This window comes from Eleutherodactylus coqui, chromosome 8, assembly GCF_035609145.1.
Source record: "Eleutherodactylus coqui strain aEleCoq1 chromosome 8, aEleCoq1.hap1, whole genome shotgun sequence".
NCBI lineage: Eukaryota > Metazoa > Chordata > Amphibia > Anura > Eleutherodactylidae > Eleutherodactylus > Eleutherodactylus coqui.
Genome location: NC_089844.1, coordinates 82,296,890 through 82,323,154, shown reverse-complemented (window position 1 = coordinate 82,323,154; position 26,265 = coordinate 82,296,890). Strand labels below are relative to the sequence as shown.

Here is a 26,265-nt window from a genome sequence, read left to right as displayed (position 1 = left end):
TGATCCAGTTGTCTAGCCATCATAATTTGGATCTTGTTGTTCCGTACAAGAGCAGATTTGATCACCTCCTTCGGGTACCCTTTCTCGATAAATCGATGTTTTAATATTTCAGACTGATGTTTAGAATTGCTCATCCGCAGTACAGTTCATCGTAATCATCCTGAACTGTCCATACGGAACCTTAACATTCCCTTTTTCACACTAGAGAAATCCAAATAACTATTGGAATCTACCAGTGTAGCTTTTCCATCCTCCTGGTGTCACTGAATATCCCCTCACTGCTGTAGCCAATCAGAGGCTGTCACATCACCACCCATTCTCCTGGCAACAGAGCTCACATCCTGGGTGCCATAAGGCCAGGAGTTGGAAATAGTAACCCTGCTACCTCTGATTGGCTGCAGTGGTCAGGGCAATATCCGGTGACATGCCCTTCCTCAATCATCACTTGGAGAAGTGTGTGGCTACAGTGTTGGATTGCAGCAGCAGAGGATGAGTAAATTCAGCTCCCTTTGTTATTTTGCTGTTGGACCTACAGGGGGAATGTCGTCTGGTAACCAGAGAACACCCTTAAATATAAAGGAAAATTACCTTTTGTAACTAATATACCCCAATCAATCTTGTCCAACTAAGTATATTGCAAAATAGTCATTGTAACAACTGTAGTTATTTCTTTTTAGGTTAGCTGCATACTAGTCATAATGCAAGTTGCACCTGAGGGATTTGGGTACAACTCGAATTGGACAGTTCACGGATACCCGTCCGTGTTCTGTCTGATATACATGGACTCAACACACTGGCATGCATTGGCATCTTCTACTTCTCATCTGTGAAAGACAGAAATTGGACATAATAAGTTTTTTTTCATGTGGACCTTCGATCTGTGTGAAAAAACATTCATGTGCCTCATAGATCTATAATAAGGCTGCACTCTTAACACGGACAGCACATGGCCTGAAATATGCTAGTGTGTCGCAAATCTTAGTGTTAATTAGCTAGCAATACTAGTCAACAAATTTTCACCATAATAAATCAGTATGAATCTGCAGGAAATTTCCCTCATGTGAACATGCCCTTAGGGAAAGACTCACTAAAGCCTGGTTTAGACACAAGGATCATCGCTCAAAAAAATCTTTTGAGCGACTTTTCTGCGATAATCGTTGCGTGCCTTTAGTGCAAGTTGAGCGATCACTTTGCGCTCCAAGAGGATGAAGCAGAAGACAAGTGGAGCAGCTTGTCTTCTGCATCCAGCTGTTCTCTGCTCGGAGCGCCCGGCTGTTAAACAGGTGAGCGCTCCGAGTGGGGGATGCAGAAGACAAGCTAAGCCGCTTGTCTTCTGCATCCAGCTGTTTTCTGGACAGCTGTGTTCTTCATGCTCCGCCTGTGTTCAGGGAGCGGGATACAGCTGAAACAATAGTATCAGCTGTATCCCACTGTGAATTCTTGATAAGGCTCATTGTTGTCTTTAAGCATGCTGAAAGATAACAATCAGCGATTCCTTAACGAAAACTGCACGATGTCAGTGCAGTTAGACAAAACGATTATCGCTCAAAAGACGACTTTGAGCGATTTTTGAGCGAAAATCATTGTGTCTAAATCAGCTTTTAGTCGTGATCTCAGAAAGGGCAGTGCGAGAATTAATGGAGGGTACCAGGAGGTGAAGGAAGCCTGATTTTCTTTGCAGAAGTGTTGCAGAAAGACAAGTATATTATTTTTTTTCTCATTTATTGCTTACAGACTTTAAAACTTGTCTATTTTCAGTAAACATAAGCCCACATCATGAGAATGCTTTGATCATTTAATATGTACAGCAGCATTGCCAATAAAATAATTTCAGAAGACGTACCAAAGTTTGACCGATTCTAAGCAGCCGCAGACTTTAGCACACTGTGGCTACTGTCTGCTGGCTCTAATTAGTCAGTCTGTATATAAGGTATTTACTAATTGTTGCCATTGTATCTGCTACAAAACCTATGTTCCCAGAATGTTGTATCATGAGTTTTCCAAGCAAACCCATGTTTACAGAACACCGGACCTAATTATAGCAATACAGACAAGATATCAAGTCAATGCCAATTTAATATAAACATTAAGTAAGCAAATTCCCAAGAGAATACAAAACCAACAAGTAACATAGCAACCGACAGGCAAGGGTTGCACTTTTCCACCAATTAGCTATTACACTTAGCCTTAATTATTGAGAAGTTTCCTTATAACGCACTGACCTAGAACCGATTTCTTTTCGTTGCACTTTAAGACCTAGTCTTGTATCAAGGGAGATGTAGTAGAGGCTTTGGTTACTTTTAAGTTGATGTTGAACTTCAGCAACCTGTCAGCTGTACAAGCCAATCAAAAAAGTATTATTTCTATCATAATCTATATATTCACGTGTCAATTCACAATAACAAAAAAACTGAAAATAAAATGTGGAAAACCGAAACCATGACAACTGGAAAGAAATAATACAGCAGAAATAATATAATACAATTTCATTGTATTTCCAGCTATCAACTTTCTGTTATTATGTCCGATTATTCCATTCCATTATCCAAAAGTGAAAACTAATGGGCACCAATGTAGCTCCCAGAGATTACGGTAGTGTTGGAGGTGCGGTGAAGGCCACTATGGCTTAAAAAGACAACAGTACAAAAAATCTAAATTAGGGTTCTTGTTACAGATTTTACATAGGGGCCTAGGAGCTCCAAGCTACATCTCTGTCCAAAGTCATAGTCCTACAGTGTTACTTCTATTGTGAGTAAAATGTTTGAAGGGTTTTTAAGAGATGCTATCCTGGAGGACCTCAAGGAAAATAGCTGTATACTTCCATATAAACATGGGTTTATAAGGGTCGCTCTTGTCCAACCAATCTGATCAGCTTCAAAATGTGGAGGTAAGTTCCAGACTGGATCAGGGAGAGTCATTGGATCTTGTGTATCTGGCCTTTTCCAAAGCGTTTGATACTATACCAAATAAAAGGTCAGTATATAAAATGAGAATCCTTGGTCTGGGCGAGAAGGTGTGTAAGTGGGTAAGTATCAGGGCTCAGTCACACGGCGCATCGGCACCTGTACACAGGCGCCGTACACCCATATGACTGAGCCCTCACTGCAGGAAGAAGATGGCCGTACTTCAAGACGGACATCTCTCTGCAGCGCTGAAGAAAGAACACATGACCGCCAATGGAGAAAGTCACATGTTCTTTCTCCCGGCGCTGCAGAGAGAGGTCCGTCTTGAGGTACGGCCGTCTTCCTCCTGCAGTAACACGGGCGCCGATGCACCTGTGTGACCGAGCCCTTACTCAGTGATAGAAAGAAGAAGGTGGTTATTAATGGTACATACTCTCATCGGGTCATTGTTACTAGTGGGGTACCACAGGGGTCAGTATTGGACCCTTTTCTATTTAATACATTTATTAGTGACCTGGTAGAAGGATTGCACAGTAAAATATCAATATTTGCAGATGATACAAAAACTATGTAAAGTAATTAACACAAGAAAGGACAGAATGTGGTTGCAAATGGATCTGGATAAGTTGGGGGCTTGGGTAGAAAAGTAGCAAATGAGGTTTAAACACTGATAAATGTAAGGTTATGCACATGAGCAGGGGAAACACAGGTCACCATTACACACTAGATGGTAAACCACTGGGCAAAAGTCACATGGAAAAGGACTTGATGATTTTAGTTAACTTAGTTGGAGCAACCAGTGTCTGGCAGCTGCTGCAAAGACAAACAGAATCACGGTGTGCATCAAAAGAGGTTTAGGGGCGAATGACGAGAACATTTCAAAACATTGATCCAGGGATTATTCTGACTGCCATTATGGACTAGGGGAGGAATTTTTCCCCCAAATGGCCTAACTGGCTTCTAACTCATTGGGGTTTGTTTGCCTTGAATCAACAAGGGGGGTGAAAACAGGCTAAACTGGATGGACATAGTAGTCTTTCAGCCTAACATACTATGTTACTACTATGTTACTATTCTTCCTCTTAAATAAATCAGTAGTCATACCACACATGGAATATTGTGTACAGTTTTGAGCACCGGTACTCAGGAACGACATATCAGAACTTGAGTAGATTCAAAGGCGGGCAACTAAAGTAATAAATGGAATGGGCGGTCTACAATACCCAGAGGGGTTATCAAAATTGTAATTTATTTTAGAAAAAATACGGTTGAGGTGTGACCTAATAACTATGTATAAATATATCAAGGGGCAATATAGAGATCTCATCCATCATCTATTTATACCCAGGACTGTGACTGTAACAAGGGGGCATTCTCTACGACCAAAGGAAAAAAGGTTTCTACGCCAACATACAAGGCAGTTCTTTACCGTAAGAGCAGTGAGACTATGGAACTCTTTGCCTGAGGAAGTGGTAATGGTGAACTCAATAAAAAAGTATAGGAGGGGCCTGGTTGTATTTCTTGAGTGCTACGCTATTACATGTTATAGTCAGTGATCACTTCAGAAGGATTGTACATCCAGGGAGTTATTATGATTGCAAGATTTTGAGTCAGGAAGTCTTCCTCTGGATTAACATTGGGGGAAATAGGCTGACCTAGATGGACATATGTCTTTTGTTTAGTCTAACATACTAGGTTACCATCTAAAATTAATGAAAATAAAATTCTATATGTATAATATGTTTGTGTTTTTATATACAATATATTTTTACACTATAAATGTAACATAGTATGTAAGGCTGAAAAAAGACATATGTCCATCCAGCTCAATTCAGCCTATTACAACACATGCATTCCCTATAGTGTGTTCACATGTCCGTGTTTTACAGACACGTGCCTGTAAAGATAGGACATGCGTGCACAATAGGGAATGCACGCATTGTCTTCAATGGAGCCACAATTGCTGCCGGTTATTATGCAGAAGCAGCTGTCTGTGATTGGCTGAACACCTCAGCCAATCGCAGGCAGCTCTTGCTGAATGAATGGCAGCATTGAGAGGATGCAGCTGAGCACCGGCAGCTGAAGGAAGGTGAGTATGTGGGGTTTATTATTTTGTACACTACTTTGCCTTGTTTTAAGGGAAGAGCTTATACTTAAAGCCCTTCCCTGAAAAACAATTACTGGGTGCCATAGACACACTAGGAGCAGCAGATAGGGTGCAATTGACGTAAGAACGTAGGACATACATGGATGCCTTGTGGATATATTGTCAATCAGTGCATACAGCTATCCCCATCTCCGTGTCCTTGTGTGGATTGGGCAGTGAAGGTGCGTGTTTTTATGAAGCTATGTCATTGGTGAGGGGTATGTCCGTTTGTACTATTTATTGGGGTATTTGTCTGTGTATTGCGATGACTTGACAAAGACCACAGATGTGTGGTTGAAACGCTGTCTGTCTTTTATGGAAGCAAATAAAATGTAATTACTTTTTCACAAGAGAAGGATCTCTGAGAAGTTACTTTTTGAAGATTGCACCCCATCTGCTGCTCCTAGTGTGTCTAAGATATCATATGGTGAAGTTTTGGATGGCGGGTCCACATCCTGTGAGGAGCATGCACTATTAGGCTCTGTGGCGAGTTTCCCCCTGTATCTGCATCGGGGTAATTTGAGTGAATATTGGATAAGCAATAACTGGGTGCCGGCAGCTAGATCCGCTACTGCAGCCGTCGTCTGTACGTAGGAAATTCTATATTCCCCGCAAGGATTTGGAATTCCTTTGCTGCATCTCCCACAAATGTGGCAGGTGCAGCAGGAAATTATTTTTCCCTGTGGGGCTGAAGAAAACATCTGCTGCGGATGTGTTATTCATCCCCCCGGGGGACATGGCAGCGGTGGACAGGGAGGTATAATATATATATATATATATATATATATATATATATATATATATATTTTTTTTTTTTTTTTTTTTAACACTAAAATGTTTGTTTTTCAGGGAAGAGTTTATAGTTAAAGCTCTTCCCTGAAAAATAATTAAGGGGTGCGGGCAGACCGTTGCCTTCAATGGAGTCGCAGGCTGCAGCTGCGGCTCCAGTGAAGTCAATGCGCACTTGCATGCATGCGTGTTTTTGCGCGTACAGGGGTGCACACCTATGTACGCACAAGCTCATGTGAAGCCACCGTGACTCCAATCTAGCAATAATCCCTGAATCAACAACACTTTTGAAGTTATTAATGATTATAACACGTAATATTGTATCGCCCATGAAAGGCAGCCAGGTCCCTCTTTATCAAGTTTTCCAGAATCGCATCCTCAGGTAGAGAGTTCCATATTTTCACAGCTTTTTTTTTACTGTAAGAGCAAAGTCGGTGTGGAAACCTCTTTTCCTCTAGAAGTAGAGGATGCCCCCTTGTTAAGTAAAGCATATAAATCAGCTAGTTTTACTCATTACCCCTAAAACCTAACCCAGATACTTCCGCTTTGCTGTATAACAAAATTATTAAATAAAAAAAATAAATAAACAGAATAGTTATAACATTACAAACTCTTCACAACTGATACAATATACCATGCAACAAAAGAACTTAGTTGCAGCAAACATGTTTTTAATTAACAGCTTTCTTAGATTGACACAGAACTGCGACATTTCTCAAAACAAAATTAAGAAAAGAATTGCAAAAGTCATTTAGTGAAGGAATGATAGAAATAGTGCATTCAGTTTAACAAACAAAAAAGCCAAGTGTGAGAATAACTACAAACAAACATTTAAAGTACAAGAAAATTTTTGATAATTATATTAAGTGAAAAAAGAAGAAAAAATATTAAATGTGGCATATTTGTTAAGAACAAGAAATAAAATCTAACACATACAACTAAAACCTTTTATTTGGCAGTGGAAGATACAGTGTGAATTTCTGTATGTTGATGGTTGACGGTAATACAAAAGTAGTCAACATTTTTTTAAAGCTCATGTTCTCGTTAAGCAGCTTCTCCGCCTATGTTTATTTGTAGAAAAATCTGATTAATAATGCAGAATAAGACTAATTCTGCCAAGCTGCTTCTCTCTTCTCAAATCTGGGCTTCAGTTTAAAAGGAGTTGACCGGAATGAGAAATTCTGGATGCTTTCTTCCAAAAACAGCACAACGTTTGTCCGCAGGACGTGTCCTATTGTAATTCAGACCTTTTCACTTCTATCGAACTGAGCTGCAATACAAGGTACAACTCATAGACCAGTATGGTGCTGCTTCTGAAAGAAAATAGCCAAGTCTTTCTAATCCTGTACAGTCCTTTTAAGAAGACAATAGACATGAGATGTTGACCAAATACTCATCCCACCAATAGCTACTTCTACTAACTCCACCATAAACAAATTCCCTCGGCCCAGCCAAGTGTACATATTTATTAGCTGCTATCATAGACCTTTGGTAGTGGCTTATTTCCTGAGGGAACAAACTGGGCATTTTAAAAATCAAACAGTCTGATCACTCCATCCCCCAACATCTGCCATTGGAAGATAGTCAGGAGGCCTCTCTACACATTAGATCATCATCTGATTCTGCCAATATGGGAGCAATTACCAAACTTATCTACATGGGCAACTCTGGACATTTGAAACTGCCCGATTGCTAAGGTTATATAACTTATGTGTTACATAAGTTATATAACTTTTTACACAGGTCAATTCTTGGCACAATGTAACGAGCCTCGATCATCAAAGCATGTCAATTAGTGTTTGTTTATATTTCTTTTACCTGGCCTGAGAATCATCACATGGGGGTGGGTGGGGAACAATTGTTACTAATATTGTTCGTCCTCCTCCAGCAAACAGTTTTGTGCTTGCTAAATAGTAATGATCAGCCAGCATAAAAAACATGTAAAGAGGGCCTCAACATCTTCAGTCTTTAATGTAGGGTTGTCAGGTCGGATGTCCATAGCAACTAGTCTGTCTCAGGTTATTCAGCTCAAAGCTAGAATGGTAGGTCAAATAGACTTGATAGTTTTGCTTTTTAATATCTTCCTGCCAAATACATCAGATTTTTCAAACAAATTTAGGTGAAGAACCTTCCAACAATTGTCAAATAATAACACATATAAAAAAAGAAGCAGTACACTTATAGTCAAGGTAACCGATACAGTAATATTGAAATCAGAATTTAAGTCAACACTGCTAATAGCAGATTTATTTAAATTATTTCTAGGAGAATGAGGCAATATTGGCAGTTCTATACAGTAAATTTAAGAAATCAACATTGCTTAAGATTCATTACATCATAGTTAAACAACAAAAAAGAGGTTGCAGCATATAAATTTACAAAATAGAAAATAAAAGAATGTTCCTTTAAATCTCTAAGGTTTTGGGTTATATTTTAATTAGAACATAAAAGTCTACAGTTATAGAAAATGGCAGGCCACAAACTTAAGTTAATTACAAAATCCCCCAAAAATATATTTTCTTTTCTTAAACTTTCCTATGAAAGTTACAAAGATATTGCATAATTTTTTAATATATTAATATATACTTTAATTTATCTCACAACACTTTTACACATAGAACTACAGTATTAACCAGGTATGTGATAGCTGATGCAAATGTAAAAAATGCTGATCTTTGGCACAATAGCTAGTCTTCGGGTAGTGTTTCTGAGAAAACCGGATGACCAATTCGTGATTTTCCATTAATAGCAATCGTATTTGAGCGGATCGTAATCTGGAACAACATGAAGAAAAAGATTTAAAAGTTTACTAAATTAGATCTTAGATCTAAGTTGAAAAAACGTGTTGTGGAAATGGATACCCAATATTTGTAGAATCGATGTGGAGGTCTAGATACTATTTTGTCATTTAATGCTTTGAAATTTTATCATAGCAAGTTATTAAAGAGACACTTAACATAAAAATAAGAGAGAACACAGGTCTTTCTCTCAAGCAGCTAAAATAGTTTTGTGTAGATCTGGAAGGGGAATCAATTTTAAGGGAAGTTTAATGTACATTTTTTGTGGTAGGTTTTGTGGCAATCTTCCATTCATTTTCTGAGCCCAAATCAGAATTGGATCCAGCAGAAAGGAGGAGTCCTTCCTTTCCTTTTTAATTCACGCCCCAGCTTTGGCTCAAACAACTGTATGAAAAACTGCCACAAACACCTGTGTGTGAAACGCTAACCCCTATCTTTCAGTGAGGACCATGTTTGGCCTCTACAGCAGAAAGAGCAATAGAGTGGTCTAAGTATTTTTTTCCCCTCTTTTTCTATGACTTGAACATGTGATTTCACAATTGCTGAGATAATACACTGCAGTCTGTTTTGTATCTCTTACCTATCTCTTATACCAACAGCCACTGCTATGTCTCCAGCTGCCATGAAAGCCCATCGGCCCTCCATAAATCAACAAAGGCCAATGAGGTGACAGAGATAGCTCCCTCCTTTTGTTAACGATTTACATGCCACAGACTGCATTCACCACTGTAGTCAAGGATTAACTGCCATGATCAGAGTTGCAGCATGACCCCGGCTGCCAGTTACAGCTGACTGCAGATGGGTTGGGTTCAGCTCCTGAGCCCACACCATCAATTTGCTGTAAGTATGCAGCATTTAGCATTAAAGCCCTCATGTCTATGATGTAACTATACATCTTGGGGTGGGAAGGTCATAGTGCTACGTTGAGACATATAGTAAGAACATATCTGTCAACAACGTCTTGACAGTTTCCAGGTTTCAAGATGAGATTAGTTTCTGTACTGGATAGTAAAACTACATACATAAAAAGGCAAACACTAAATATAAAAGTATATCAAATACAAGTCAATGAAGGGATTCCCTTAAACACTTCAATAGAATTGTCCAATCCCATTAAATATTTCAAGCAACAACCTGCAGGGGCGTAAAATAAGTAAAGGCATGTCGAAAGAACATGCAACCACCAGCCACAGTGGTGGCAACAGTGATGTCAACACTTCACTGCTGTAGAAGGTAGAACAGAGACCAGACAACCATCAACATGGGAGCAGGGGATCGAAAAGGTAAGCGTTTGTTATTTTATGCCACTGTAAGAGTTTCCCTTTTAAAAAGGGATTGGGCAACCTCTTTAAATTATACTAAAATAACATTGTCTAAAGTTATAATTTATTATATAAAGTTACATATGTATTCTATAGGTTATTAACTTCTCTTATCTAACCTACCAGATGCAGCGCAGCAGCGTTTTTCATTTTACAAAGCTCTTTATGATGTGTCACCTACTGCTTTACACAAAAATACTAGATATGGTAGAAAAATGATGATGCTGCAAAAAGTTAAATGACATCTGTCCATGTATATACCAAAAGGGTCTCCCTATATAAACGAATGCTCCCCCGAGTTCACATACTAAAATGTTAAATAAAATAGTTTGTAATTTAGAGTTTAAAAAAGTTAGCAGGTCAGTCCTACAATTGCATACAGTAAGAGACGCTCGTGTCAAGAGACAAGCCACATACCTTCCCAATGTGTTGGGTTAGTAAACAAGCATAAAAAATGGTTCAGAAATGTGAAAAGTCAAATTCCATCAAGCATAGGTAATGTAAAGTTCATATTTAATTAAAAAGCACTGAGGATTAGGTGTGACATTTAAATACGTCTCTGCTCACAAGACCTGCAGAACATTGGGCTTGACATTAGTGGAAGGCAATGCCAGACCAAAGTGAACTATTTTTCATTTAAAGGTATAAAAAAAAATCAGTGGGGGTGATTTATCAAGCCGCTGACAGATTTATGCAGCCTAATTGGTCATATGTCCCTGTGACTTCTATGGGAACATATTGCTAATTGTGACATTAACCCTCTATCACCCAGCAAAAGAAACTGGACTCAACGTTAAAGGAGAATCGATCTTAACTTATGTCCAAGTAAGTTTAGGACTTTTAGTGGTTTAAAATATCAGAACTGTTCCTGTTCTTACTTTGGAAAATCAGGGAATTAAAGTTCAAAAAAAACTTTAATCTCTTGCATGAAAACTCGAAACTGGTGCATTTTCTAACAAACTCACCCTTTTCAGGTTGGCAGCCGCCTGTCCGGAACGTATGGCAGCCAGGATATCCTGGCGGAGTTGTTCTGGATCAGAACTTTGAAAAGATACTGTGGACTTTTTTTCAAGAACGGGAGGAGGACTATACACACTGTGTTTTAGTTCAGGGGTTAGTGTCTACAAAACAAAAGTACTTAAAAGTGACAACATTCTCAGGGTTAAATACATTACAAAGTTGATATAAGTCACACAAGTCTTGGATTCAATACAATGATTAATCTCAACACACGTTAAAGAGTATCTTCCAATTTCATACCACACCAAACCCTTCACAGCTTCACCTATACTATAACTTTATACAAACCTAGAAATTTGGGATCATGATGGTTATCGGTGGGCTGCAACAATCTCCTAGGTGAATGTGAGAACTGCCTAGGCTATCTACACATTGTAAATGCAGGGCAGCCAAAAAGAAAAGCTATCCATAAGCATGCGTCTTAAAGCACACCTCTACTGAGAAATAAAAACTTCACCGGGCTCTTAGATCCCGACGTGCAGTATCTTTTTGAAGAAATACTCATTCTTCCCTATGGGAGCAGGAGGACAAAAAAAAATTGCATCGTGCTTGCATGCCCATGCGAGTTTTATGTGAGTGCGATGCGTTTTTGCTCCCATAGGGAATAATATGCATTTTTCATGCATGTGAAAATTGCGAGTGCAATGCGATTATCTCACAAAACATATTGCACTCGCATAAAAATGTGGGGTTTGCAAGTGCGATATTGGTCCGAGTTCCTCAGACTAATATTGAACTTACTTGTGTACTCTAAAGCTTAGATGTTTATGCTGCAGATTGTTCCTAATTCACTAACAGTAAGTAATTATCTTCCATTTTACAGATATGATGAAGCTGCGGCCCGGTCATGGTCACTCTGTCTACAAACCTGCTAGCTCATATTACACATTCCCCTCTACCCTTCATTCTTCCTCCCACTGCAGAGATTGCCTGCTTGAAATCAGTACAGGTTGGTATTAAAAGCTGCACAAGTTAAATTGTGTAACTTACGAACACTTAATTATTTAATGGAAATTACCCTTTAATTACAATTAGCATTAATAAAGCTGATCAATTAAATACACTCCGTTAATAAGACAGTTTAATATTATCACATGTACATCACCATGTTAAGGATTCACTCGTTTTATTTTTTTCTTCTCATGGCATAAATAATAGTTAAAGGTATTAGGAATGGGCTCACCTCCATACCCCCCCCCCCCAAGTACATTATTTAGTTTAGGTAACCAATTCACAGTTTGTCGATTCAGGATCTATGTTATACCATTTCAGTTTAGTGATTCTATAAGAATGAAGATACTTAAGTTTTGTACTGTGCTTGAAGTGTCTTATGAGCTACTTGACTTTCTGCAGTTCTAATAAACTTGATAAATTTGGTTCTCTGCCGGATTTCAGACACCTATAAATTTATATAAAGAGGATCTGACCCCCAACAGCTCCCTGATGCCTTGAACAAAGGAAACATGGCACTTGAATATATGGACAGACCACTCTAGCTTTGATCAGCCTCTCATTGATATTTACTATGTAGCCTAAACTGCTTGATTTCCAAGGTTCAACAACCATGCTTGGGTAGAGGGCCGTGACCCCTACGTTCAGGACACTAGCGTAGGTTTTCAACTTATAGACCCATACTAATGTCACTCTCTGATATACCTAGGTAATGCATATAAAATAAAAGCTCTGTAAATCCATATAATTTACCTTTAAAGTAAAATTACTAATTTTCATAAAAACAATACTTTAAGATTTACACTAGTGTCTACATTTTAGATAGACATTACCTTATCTTCAATCTGCTCCTGTGGAATGGCTGAGAATACTAAAGAATCCTTTTTGTTTTCACTCGGAGATGTAACTGGAGACCAACCAATAGGGGCATAAGTAGGAGATTTGGTGGGTGAGGAGCCAGAACTGAACGACTGAGACCGTTTAACCATAGATATTGCAGAAGATGAAAAAGAACTGGAAGAGAGTGAACTTAGAAATGGTCTCGGTGTGACAAAGTTGCTTAATTTTGGAAGAGTTAATGGAGGGTTTTGACTAGTAGGACAGATCGAAGATTGTACAGTTTTTCTAGAAGTTATTTCAGGTTTCCATTCATTCTCCACTATCGGAGATAGCTTCTCAGCAGAAGAGACCTCAGGCACTGCACTTCTGGTTTCCAAAATGGTTTTCTCCAACATCAAAACATCAGGCCTTTTTGCGTTACATGACTCAACCGCTTGGAGCTGGGAAGTCAGTTCGTTTGACAATTCTTTCTCTTTAGCATCTTTTTCAGCAGAAGCTTGTGAAACATTATTATGGTTTCCAACTTCTGAGTGTATTTCCGAAATGGTTTCAAGACCACCATTTTTAATTTCACTATGTGTTTCTGGTAAAGGTGGTTTGTCTTCTGGTAATTTCTCCTCCAACTTAGAAGGATAATTTAGTACAGCAGAAGGAAGTGTTCTAATGCTTACCTGTGAAGCCTCATTTCCTAAGTCTTTAATTTTAACAATATGGTTGGAAGGATTAGGAGCGGTTTTTGCCTTGGCAATAGCAGATGTCACATATGTGCTTGAAGCTCTCTTTTGCATCTGCAGGTAGAAAGAACTTGGACCTTTCACTGGGCTTATGGGTTTTGGCTTTGGTTTGACCTCAGGAGGAGGTGCTTTATTAGGGGCAGAGGATGAACTTCTTGAAAGTGCAAAATGTTCTTTCCGACTGTGGTCGGCAGTAGTTTTAGAAACCATGCTCAGTGTGTTGACGTTTGATCCTTGTGGTGATAAACTCCCATTGTTCATCACTGATGGTGGCTCACCTTTTGCAGGAGCCTGGCCGTAATAAGGGGCAATATTGCTATTCCCTGCTTCTTGTGAACCTTCTTGATCTGTATCTAATCTTTGGGGTATAATTTTGTAAGTAGTCATTCCAACCTTGGGGAGATAGTCTCTTGTGATCTCATTGGAAGGCTTAGGCTTGGGATCAGATTGTTGTCGATATAAGTGAAATGTTTTTGATTGGGAACTTTCAACAATGTTCTCCTGGACACCAACAGTCTGAGTTTCAACACTTTCTCTCACATTGCTACAAAGTTCATGTTTATTTAGCCGTTCAGTGAGTTGTGCCGAATTGCTTCCATGAGCATTGAGTTCATGTTGGACTTTGTCCACCAACATATTACCCTGAGAATGTGTGATTTCCTTGTCCATAATTATCTCCACATCACTGTCAAAATTGACTGTCTGAACAGCAGAATCCTGCATTTTTCCCTTTTCACTAATGGACTGTTTCAGTTCTGTATCCACATTGCTCTCTGTCAGATTAATACAGCCACTGTCTTCAGTAACAAAATCTGTACTTTCAGTAGGCTTTGCACATGGCAGAGTCTGAGAGGCCTGTTCTGCTACTACTACTTTATTTTCAAATAGTTGCGGGTTCTCCAGTTCACTGGTTGGGGTTGATGTCCTATTTTTACTTTCACCTAAAGAAATAAAAGGTAAGAAAGATTTAAATATACATGATCCAGACTCTTTACAATCTTGCACAGAATTTTAAATGGGTTGTCCATAAGAAGGGTCCCCTATGAAAAACTGATCCAAGTAATATTCGACTGCTGGGAATCTATGTAGTTACCTGGAAGAAAGTGTTCAATTCTTCTACAATTTGGCTTTCTATCTCAGTTTCATTTTTGGAGCAGAGAGTTAGAATGAAAACTGAATTAAATGGATCCATTTTTACAATTATTGATTTTAATGAGGTTCTTAAAAACGAAAAGCTTTACCGTTTGATTCAGTTCTGTTAGATTTCCATTTTCAAAAAGATCAAATCGGTCAGCCTGCGGCAGTATTTGTTTCCGTAAGAAATCAGAAACCTAACAGAATAGAGGCAAAACGAAAGCTTTCCAATTTTAAAAAACAAATTTGTATCAAATGGTGATAAAAACAAATCAGTTTAATTCCGTCTCTCTGCTCCAAACTCGGAACAGAGAGAGCCGGAAAGCCAAAATGGAGATGAAACACTAGTATGAATCCACCCTTACTGAATATGTCACATTTTGCCACTAGGTCATAATACTGTAACATCCTTTATATCATCTCTTATACTACAACTTGTCTTAATATGCTGTGCTGTTGGGGCTTTTAGCACCTATTGTACTTAATAGAGGGAACAACAAAGGTGTCAAATAAAGCTCTCGAGTCACGCATATCATACACAATGAAAAACGTTTGGTACCGCGTCAGCCAGTAGAGCAAAATGTGATTGTTCTCAGCAAGAGAAACCAAGTAATCTTGTAGATATGATACCTTTAAAGGCTAACAAAAATACATAGCGAGCTTTCAAACTGCTCAGGGTTCCTCCTCAGACTTCTATTTCGGATCTATTTCATTATACCCGAGGAAGAACCATGAGAGTTTCGAAAGCTCACTATAATTTTTGTTAGCCATTAAAAGGTATTATATCTACCAGATTACTTGGTTTCTCTTGCTGGGAACCATCACATTTTATCATACACAACACACGGAAAATACATCCTGGAATGTTTACACAACTAACATCTAAAACGTGAAGACCAGGACCTTAATAACAACTTCAGTCTTTACATTTTATAGGATACTATTGCTAGATGCTGTTAGTCTTGGATTACAGAAAAAGAACCAAAATGGGAATTATGGAAGCTACATCTCTGGTAGTATGGTTAATCAAAGTGGTCCACAAATGAAAATATCCAGAGTTACTCTACAATCAAGATCACGTGTAATCTGATTAACGATGGACACCAAATCCAACTCTGTTAACCAGATGACACAAGGTCAGAGCTGAGAATTTCTGCTCTACCACACCTAGGGTGTGATCACATATACTACAATCTGTTCTATATACTCACCAATCTTATCATATTCCAGTGTTGTGCTTTCAGTTACAGCTTTTTTTATAAAGACATTTGACCTATGAGATATTGAAATATTAGTAATGAGACAAACAAAGCATAAAAATATTTTAAGACAGTATTAACAACTCACAGAAAAAGGGAAGACCACTTCATATTCTCATAAAACTTTGATAGCTATTTCTCCCGAATGCCCCATGAATGCTGAGTAAGGCAAAGCATTCATAGATTTTCAATGGCAACAGTGGAGATGGCAGCAGCCAGAATTGCTGGCAACTTATCCGCAGGATGGTCAAAAGACTTGGGCATTGAAATTCAATGTGCCCAATCCTTCTTTTCCCCAACATCATCTGTCAGGAAAAAATTGGAAGGCCCTAAACACATGCAAGAGTTGATCGATCCCAGCAAAATCAGTGTGTTCGGATGACTAAAGTCTAAGGTGTATAGAGGCTCTTACAACTCTGGAAGAGTAGACTATTCTCTTGTATGGGGCAGGGAGGCACTTAGCCTGAGAAGTTGTGTCGTCTGGTAACTTAGCTTTTGTTTTATGTATATAGAAAGAACTGATGTCTTTCAGTACAGTCAGTGTGCACATCTCATGGCTTCACAGTAGGGTTTCTTTAGGGTGTGGACTATATATGAAAAGGAATATGCAACGGAAAATTTGGTGTGGCATACTTTGCAACCCTTACACAAGTTCCCTCAAAAGTAAAAAGTATGTTGTAAAAAGGAACTGGTTATCAAATCTAAACTAAGTTACGTTGCTTATAGTTTAGGTGACATGGAGTCTGGGGAGTCTTTTTTCATACTCTATAGGCTCCCCTTTTCTGTGATGTCCCCCGGCAAAGTCAACATGTGCACAGTAAGCTTGACTCTTTTCAGAAGGCTGTGCACAAGCATTTCCATAGAGATGAATGAGAGAGTGCACACACAGCCTTCTGAAATTAGTCCAGCTTTCTGTGCACATGTTGACTTTGCCGGGGGACACTGCTGGAAAAGAAGACCGGGTGAGTATGTCATCTTAGGCTAGTAGAACAATTCTGGTCTCCTTCTGTGGCACGATTACAATGAACTCTAGGTATAGCAAGTAGCCAGCGGACCACATAGCAAGACATAAGGTTCACTCCACCCCAAGTCAGATTAGAACATCAAGGGCTTATGGTTATTTTGATCTCCACTTTGTCCTTGTATCTTTTCCTGATTTCTCCATTATCTAACTAGACAAAATCAACACCTTTTCCTGCCACGGGTAGCAACAAATGCCAACTTAGAACACCATTCACACCAGTTTTTTCCCCACTGCCCTAGTTTCTGGGGCAAAGGGGAGTAGCAGAGCCACCGCCATTTATGTGCCCAAAGCCTGCCACGGACTCTGGGGTCACTGCACAAACCTTCCAATAAAGCGGACAAGATGTGAGAAGATAAATCGGACTTCTCTTTTTATTGTGTGAGACAGCAGTAAAATGTGCTTCAAGGCAATAGCCCTAATACTAGGTTATTTACTATGGGATGGGGAAGGATACAAAAAAAAATGGGAAAATGGGGTTATAGCAGAGCGTACATTTGTCCCCATAATCATATTGTCATCATCCAAGAAACGGACATGTTTTTATTCCAAAAAAGGGATGAAAGCATAACCTTTAACGGACCCATAGTGGGTTAAACATAATCAAATAATGCATGTTTCTCTGTGCGTTTCTGTAGTGGCATAGCTTACTACACTTTTCTATCCCACAAAAAAAGGATAGAAACGTATACTGGAAAATATTTGGAGATGTATGTTTATAGGTTTCCATACACATTTGAGATGAAAATGCCTTAAAGGCCTCCTTCACACGGGTGACATGGCATCGCCGCGAGAAAATCACAGTGGTATTGCTAGCTGATCCGTGCGATATCCCTGCGTCTTCTTGCGGCAATACCGCGATTTTGTAGCATTACAAAGTCGCATGACTTTGTAGCATCACATGCAAGGATTTTAGGGGGAGGCTTAAAATATAAGCCAATCCCTGAAAATAAGCCGTAGCTGAAGAAGAAAAAATAAATAAACATACATCGCCTCTCCTGCGCTATAAGCCCGGCCGCATCTTCTCCCCGGGTCCCGGCACCGATCATCATCTTCTCTTCTAACCGGGGGATTTAAAAATCCCCGCCTCCTGGAAGCGCTGGCTGCGATTGGCTGATGCTTAGCCAATCACAGCCAGCATTCGATGAATGGCTGTGATTGAACCAAATTCTTAGCCAATCACAGCCAGCGCTTCCAGGAGGCGGGCATTTTTGAATCCCCGGCCAGAAGAGAAGTTGATCAGTGCTGGGGACCCGGGAAAAAGATGCAGTCGGGCTGACAGAGCGGGAAAGGTGATGTATGTGTATTTTTAGTTTTTATTTTAGTTTTTATTAGGGCTTAAGTTATTGCATTGCACCTCATGAAAATCACGTTTTCGTGCGATGCGATGCAACAGAGAGGAAGGCTCCATAGGGAAACATGGGCTACAAAACCTCACGTGTCTTGGGCATATCGCCGGACCCGCAAGGTTTTTGTGTTGGGTTGTTGCATGCAACAAAACATCGCATGTGTGAAGGAGCCAATAGGAAAGCATGGGATTCTCATACATGTGATTTGTAGCAACGCTACAAAATCGCGCGACTTTGTCGCCCGTGTGAAGGAGGCCAAAGGGGAAAAAAAAGTGATGAACTTTAAAACTTTAAGAACAAATGTTTCCTATGAAAAACTTAAACATTTTTCATACCAAACATGGATCAAAACAAATGAAAACAAAGCGCGTACAATTTATGAACGTAAACGTATGCTTAAAAACGCATTTATTTTTTTTTATGCACATTTTTTGCATTCGTAAAATGTATGTTAAAGTGCCAGTGAGGCCAGGCATTAATAGAGGCAATTCCTCTGTTGAGCATTCTCAGCTCTTCGATAGAGGTTACAAAGCTCATTTTTTGGGACCTGTCTACGTAGACAGCAGAATGATATAAGTGGGTATTGTGTAATGCATAGTTTCCCCTGTGGTGGTGCTGCAGGGAAATACAACACGAGTTTCCCCACAGATTACAGCTGATCACTGGGGGTACCAGCAAGGGAAAAAATTTTGAACAGCTTATTATCACAGGACTCTTCTAACAAGAATGGAATTTCAAACCAAAGAACCCCTATAAGAATGCAAAGTTGGCCATAGAAGGTAAAGTTTCTTATTCAAACCTTTAAGACAATCATTTTCTTACAGAACAGCATAGTTCTCCAATAGAAGAAATCTCCAAATATAGTGTAATTATCCATTTCTGATAGCAGTTAATTGTTGATGGGAAAGATGATGAAAACCAATAACCTCTACAGGATCAGTGTTTCCAGCCTCAATAAGACTATGTGGGCCTAGAGGATGCATTACAGCACAACTAGGCAGGTTGTGGGTAGCATAACGGTGGTTATATTAGATGACACGTAACTTTTCTGATGTAACTTTTTTCATTTTTCATCGTTTTGTGCTTTTTTTATACTGATTTTGTCATATAATATACTATTCTACGAGGGGCTTGTGATATACTTACATTCCATCTGCAGTTACATTATCCTGTGTAATCTTGGAAATATTCTCGACATCAAAAAGCGAAGAAGAATTGTGCATGTCAGAAGCCGCGCTCTTATCCGCAGCTGCAGTTTTGGCATCCGAATGTTCGTCGGTAGAAGATAAACTCATTTCTTCCTTGGCAGAAGCACTGACATTTTCCTTAGAGATGGAATCAGCGTCTTCCTTGTGAGAGACGCTCAATTCCTCTTTCTCCTCAATCTCTTGCAGCTCTGTTCCGGAGATCAAATACACTGTAATCAATAACAAATAATAGCTACAATGACATCCATTTGTAAAAAGGCACATTTTAGTCTTACTTTTGCAGTCCATTACATTTTCATCATACTGTAGAATTTGGTGAACACTGTATACACTTGCCAAATCTTATTCACTGAGGTTTGCAACATAGAGCATTGCAAAGACGTTACCAGTGATGTGGGATCAAAGCTCAAAAATATATAAGGCCACATGGAACAATTTTTAGGGGTCGGAAAGCCCCTTTAATCAGCCAATGTATGGTGCAGAGAATGCAGTCCTAAACTCTCGCTAATGACCTGAAGGTTGCGGGGTTAATCCCCACTGGGTCAGGTAGCCGGCTCAAGGTTGACTCGGCCTTCCATCCTTCCAAGGTCAGTAAAATCAGTACCCAGCTTCATGGGCAGTAATAATAATCTTTATTTGTATAGCGCCAACATATTCCGCAGCGCTTACATAGACAGGGGGAATACAGAAAGACAAAAGTACAAACATTACAGAACCACGGTTACATAGTAATCAATTGATGGAAACAATAGGGGTGAGGGTCCTGCTCCAACGAGCTTACATACTACAAGTAATGGGGTGATACAGAAGGTAAAATGGCTGGAGATGTGCACAGTATGGTGAGGTGGAGAGTGAGGGATGCTATATACAGACAATGGTCAGACATTTAGCTATGCGACAGCAGGATCAGTATGACTACAGGTATCCTTTGGTAGTGCGTTCCAGAGGACTGGTGCTGCTCTGGAGAAGTCTTGGAGGCGGGAGTGAGAAGTTCGAATTAGAGGGGTGTGCAGTCTAGTTTCGTTTGCCGAGCGGAGAGCCTGGGCTGGGTGATGGATTAAGATGAGGGAGGCGATATAGGGGGCGCTGTGGAGGGCTTTGTGGATTAAGGTAGTAAGTTTAAATTGAATTCTGTATTTAACAGGCAGCCAGTGCAGTGACCGGCACAGGGCAGAGGTGTCAGAGTAGCGGCTGGACAGGAAGATGAGCCTGGCTGCCACATTCAGGATGGATTGGAGAGGGTAGAGTCTGGTGCAGGGAAGGCCGATCAGCAACGAGTTGCAATAATCGAGCCGTGAGTGGATGAGGGCAACAATAAGCGTTTTCAGCGTGTCTATGGTGAGAAAAGAGCGGATTCTTGCGATGTTCTTGAGGTGCAGCTGACATGTTCGAGCCACAGATTGGATGTAGGGGGTAAATGATAGATCGGAGTCTAATATGACCTCAAGGCAGCGGGCATGCTGTTTGGGAGTTATAGTGGCGCCACACACTGATATGGAGATGTCAGGATGAGGTCGGTTAGTGGAAGGAAGAAACACCAGTAAGTCAGTTTTAGAGAGGTTTAGTTTTAGGTAGAGAGAGGACATAGTGTTAGAGACAGCGGACAGACAGTTAGTGATGTTTTGGAGGAAAGGTGCAGAGATATCACGGGAAAAGGTGTATAGCTGGGTGTCATCAGCATAGAGGTGGTATTGGAGGCCAAAACTCCTGATGGTTTGTCCAACAGGGGCTGTGTAGATATAAAAAAGGAGGGGGCCAAGGACCGAGCCTTGGGGGACCCCAACAGCAAGGGGAAGAGGAGGAGAGTTAGAGCCAGCAAAGCAGACACTGAAAGAGCGGTCAGATAGGTAGGAGGAGAACCAGGAGAGGGCAGTGTCCTTTAGGCCGATGGAGCGAAGCATACTGAGGAGGAGTTTGTGGTCGACAGTGTCAAATGCTGCGGAGAGGTCGAGGAGGATCAGTAGGGAGTAATCACCCCTCGATTTGGCTGTCAGTAGGTCGTTTTATACCCTTGTAAGGGCAGTTTCTGTCGAGTGTTGGGGTCAGAAGCCAGACCGTAGGGGGTCGAGGAGAGAGTTCTTTGATAGATAGCTTACAAGGCGGGAGTAAACCAGCCGTTCTAGTAGTTTGGAGATGAAGGGGAGGTTTGAGATGGGTGGGTAATTGGCAAAGTCAGTCGCGTCAAGAGTCGGCTTCTCTAGCAGTGGAGATATGATGGCGTGTTTGAAAGAAGAGGGAAAGATGCCAGAGGTCAGAGAGAGGTTGAATAGAGTGGTGAGATGGGAGATGACCACTGGGGAGAGGGATCGGAGGAGGTGTGAGGGTAATAAATAAATTACCTGAAAGTGCTGCGGAATACGTTGGCGCTAGACAAATAACAAGTCCCTTTCCCCCCTAGAGGTCTATAGAAAGTAGAGATGAGCGAACGTACTCGGATAGGCACTACTCGTCCAAGTAGTGTGCCTTATCCGAGTACCGCTGTGTTCGTGCTGAAAGATTCGGGGCGCTCCGCTGCTGACAGGTGAGTCGCAGCGGGGAGCGGGGCAGAGCGGCCGGGAGAGAAGGAGAGAAAGATCTCCCCTCCGTTCCTCCCCGCTCTCCCCTGCAGCTCCCCGCTCCGCAGCGCGTCCCGAATCTTTCAGCACGAGTACAGCGGTACTCGGATAAGGCACATTACTCGGACGAGTAGTGCCTATCCGAGTACGTTCGCTCATCTCTAATAGAAAGCTAAATAGGCAGACATCTAGAAAGTGTGCTGTACATCGCCCCAGCGCAGGAGGCTGACCATTCTATCCACAGTGCTTTCAAAAGGGATGTGCAATTGTCGATTGGCAGCTTCTCTCTAAGTCCAAAAACAAAGTTCTTAAACACTAAGTAGACCTTCACAACCAAATTTTTTTAATTGCCTAAATGCATATATAATTTAAAAAAAATAAAATAAGAGCAACTTTGCAAATGATCTTGATCAAAATTCCCACTTGCTTTGCCTCTAAAGCTTCACTGCAGATCTATGCATTTCCATCATAGCAGACAACAGTCTGATCCTAACGTTTTTCAGTCTTTTTCATTTATGGGAAATCAAATAAGATGCTCATCTGCACAGTGAAAGGTATAACCAGGAGAAAGAGGAAGATTGTGGTCCTGCTATATTAGGAATACTGTGTTCAGCTCTGGACACCACGCCTACAGAAAGAGATTGAGGAAATAGAAGATGTCCAAAGGCGAGCTACAAAAATGGTGGAAGAACAAAACTTATCAGGAAAGGGGATTTTGTCATCAACTCTCACAAACCCTCCCCAATTTGCAATTAAGTGACTAACAGGGAGTCCAGGAATGCATTACTTCTTTGAATATGAACCAACATCCCCCTCTGATCAGTGTGAGATGTGCCTCCAGTCATCTAGAAATCAGGAGAAAAGGGCGAGGGGGGGCATGATGGAAACCTTTATATGTGTTACAGGAGAAAAGAAGGGGGGGGGGCCCATGATGGAAGCCTTTATAGGTATTACAGGAGAAGAGAAGGAGCGGAGGCATGATGGAAGCCTTTATATATGTTACAGGGGGAGAGAAGGCAGAGGGGGACATGGTGAAAACGGTTCTATATGTTACAGGTGGCGAGAAGGGAGAGGGGGACATGATGAAAACCTTTATATGTGTTACAGGGGGAGAGAAGGAAAAGGAGGACATGATGGAAACATTTATATAGGTTACATAGAGCAAGAAGAGATAGGGGGACATGATGGAAACCTTTATATGTTACAGGAGGACATGATGGACACCTTTATATATGTTACAGGAGGAGAGAAGGGAGATGGGGACATGATGGAAACCTTTATGTGTGTTACAGGAGGAGAGAAGGGAGAGGAGGGACATAATGGAAACCTTTATATATGTTACAGGACGAGAGAAGGGAGAGGGGGGACATGATGAAAACCTTTATATATGTTACAGGAGGAGAGAAGAGGGAGGGGGACATGATGGAAACCTTTATATATGTTACAGGAGGAGAGAAGGGAGAGGAGGACATGATGGAAACCTTTATACATGTTACAGGAGGAGAGAAGGGAGAGGGGGGACATGATGGAAACCTTTATATATGTTACAGGAGGAGAGAAGAGAGAGGGGGACATGATTGAAACCTATATATATGTTACAGGAGGAGAGAAGGGAGAGGAGGGACATGATGGAAACCTTTATATATGTTACAAGAGAAGAGAGAGGGGGACATGATTGAAACCTATATATATGTTACAGGAGGAGAGAAGAGAGAGGGGGACATGATTGAAACCTATATATATCTTACAGAAGGGAAGAAGGGAGAGGGGGACATGATGGAAACCTTTATATATGTTACAGGAGGAGACGAGGGAGAGGAGGGACATGATGGAAACCTTTATATATGTTACAAGAGGAGAGAAGGGAGAGGGGGGCATGATAGAAACCTTTATGTGTGTTACAGGAGGAGAGAAGGGAGAGGAGGGACATAATGGAAACCTTTATATATGTTACAGGACGAGAGAAGGGAGAGGGGGGACATGATGGAAACCTTTATATATGTTACAGGAGGAGAGAAGGGAGAGGAGGACATGATGGAAACCTTTATACATGTTAAAGGAGGAAAGAAGGGAGAGGGGGGACATGATGGAAACCTTTATATATGTTACAGGAGGAGAGAAGAGAGAGGGGGACATGATTGAAACCTATATATATGTTACAGAAGGGAAGAAGGGAGAGGGGGACATGATGGAAACCTTTATACAGATAGTCCCCTACTTGCGAACATTCGACTTACGAATTTCGCAAGATGCAAATAATCTGTCCTGCACAGTATGATGTAATGCTATGGCATTACATCATACTGTGCAGGGACCGGGCAGGCTTCTATCAAGCCTGATAGAAGCCTGTCCGGTCAGATCACGGGACACTGTGCATTTGCTAGGCAGCCGGGGGCCTTCTAAAAAGCCCTAGGGCTGTCTATGCAGAGCGCCTATCAAGACTTGCGCTTGATGGGCACTCTGCATAGGCAGCCCTGGGGCCTTTCAGGAGGTCCCTGGCTGCCTAGCAACCACACAGCGTCCCGCGATCTCATCGTGGGACGCTGTACGGGCCCCCTAAACGTCGGGTGCAGGCTGTTTCTTACAGCGGGCACCCGGTGGCAGCAGTTCCGACGAGCCGCGCCACTCATCAGAACTGTTAACACTTTAAATACCGCTGTCAGAGCGGTATTTAAAGTGTTAACGGTTCTGACAAGCGGCGCGGCTCGTCAGAACTGCTGCCGCCAGGTGCCCGCTGAAAGAACAGCCGCACCCGACGTTGTATGGAGCGGGATCCACCCGCGATCCTGCTCCATACAACCATTTGTTCGGACTTGCAAACAGGTTCCTGGAACGGAACCTGTTCGCAAGTAGGGGACTATCTGTATATGTTACAGGAGGAGAGAAAAGAGAGGGGGACATGATTGAAATATATATATATTACAGGACGAAAGAAGGGAAGATAGAAGAGAAAGGAGGACATGATGAAAACATATATGTTAGAGAAAGAAGGGAGAGGGGGACATGATGGGAACCTTTATATAGGTTACAAGAGGAGAGAAGGGAAAGGAGGACATGGTGAAAACCTTTATATATGTTACAGGAGGAGAGAGATGGACATGATGGAGGTCTGGAGGGGCACTAGATCTTCTTATTGAGAGAACAGCAATGGTAGAATCTTCTACACTATTCTACCAAAAGTAATTAGACACCTGAGCAAGAATCAAAAGTAGTATTTATTTCCGTATATTAATACCTAGTGGAGATCCTTTGGGCTTGGGGACATTGAATACTCTCTGTGGCATACTTTCTACTAACATCAGCTGAAGTGTATTAGACATTTCCCTCCTTTCATCCTGCAAACATCTAGTGAGTTCTCCCGAGGAATTTGCATTGGCCCATCTACAGTGGTGCAAGGAGTGTCGTTATTGTACAGTTGAGCAATCGAAGAGCATTCTATGGAGTGATGATTTACACTACTCCTTCTTCAAGTCAAATGGACATATCTGGGTGTAGAGGTACCTGGAGAACTCGTTTTGCCTTATTGTGTTGTATGAATGTTTTATGTGGCATGGTCTCAGTTCGTGGGATGTAGTGACAAAAACCATGAACACGGCAGTGTACCTGACATCCTAGACAATAATGTGCTGCTGACCATGTGACAATACTCTGAGAATGGTCAGCAGTACGTCCAACAACAAAACGCACCTCGTCACAAATCCAATATCGTTTTACTATAGTTGGAGGAAGTGGAGTCCCGGCCTGAACCCAACTCAACATCATTGGGACAAACTGGAACGTAGGGTCAGGAACTCTGAAAAGCGTCCATTTTCTTAGTGAGAAGTTACCAGATATTTTCAGGATGAACAAAAGAAAATAGCATCTGAATTATAGCAGACATTAGTAGAAAGTATGCTGTGGAGAGTATCCAATGTCATTAGGGTCAAAGGGGCCCCACTAAGTATTAACATATCTAAATACTAATTTTGATTCTTGCTTAGGTGTCCTTTTGGTAGGATGGTGTTCACCATGCAATGCTTACCTGCGAGACATAAAATGTAACTAACTTCCCATAGATGGCACTATGTTGCCATATTCTACTTACATGGGCAATAAATGAATGCATGCAAAAAAAAGTTTTTGAAAAAAAGTTTTTTTTTCTTCATTATACTTTTACTTTTAAACTTATACATAAAAAAACATCTTCAGCTCTATGTGAAGTTTGCCTAATGCTCCAACCACAGCACAATGTACATT

At 40.9% G+C, this 26,265-nt stretch overlaps 1 protein-coding gene across 3 annotated transcripts in view; it reads right to left on the bottom strand.

Moving 5' to 3' along the window:
* Positions 1-6,771: 6,771 nt before the first annotated feature.
* COBLL1 (cordon-bleu WH2 repeat protein like 1) overlaps positions 6,772-26,265 on the bottom strand; it is a 125,638-nt gene continuing 106,144 nt past the window's right edge. For 2 of the 3 annotated variants that reach the window (XM_066575927.1, XM_066575926.1), the window contains exons 11-15: positions 19,413-19,683; positions 15,849-15,910; positions 12,763-14,444; positions 10,924-11,079; positions 6,772-8,612 (exon numbers count right to left, since the gene is read on the bottom strand). In XM_066575927.1, coding sequence (XP_066432024.1) covers positions 8,526-8,612; positions 10,924-11,079; positions 12,763-14,444; positions 15,849-15,910; positions 19,413-19,683 — 2,258 coding nt within the window. In that variant the 3' untranslated portion in view covers positions 6,772-8,525. The remainder of the gene's footprint in view (positions 8,613-10,923; positions 11,080-12,762; positions 14,445-15,848; positions 15,911-19,412; positions 19,684-26,265) is intronic. The other variant, XM_066575928.1, reaches the window with a different exon arrangement.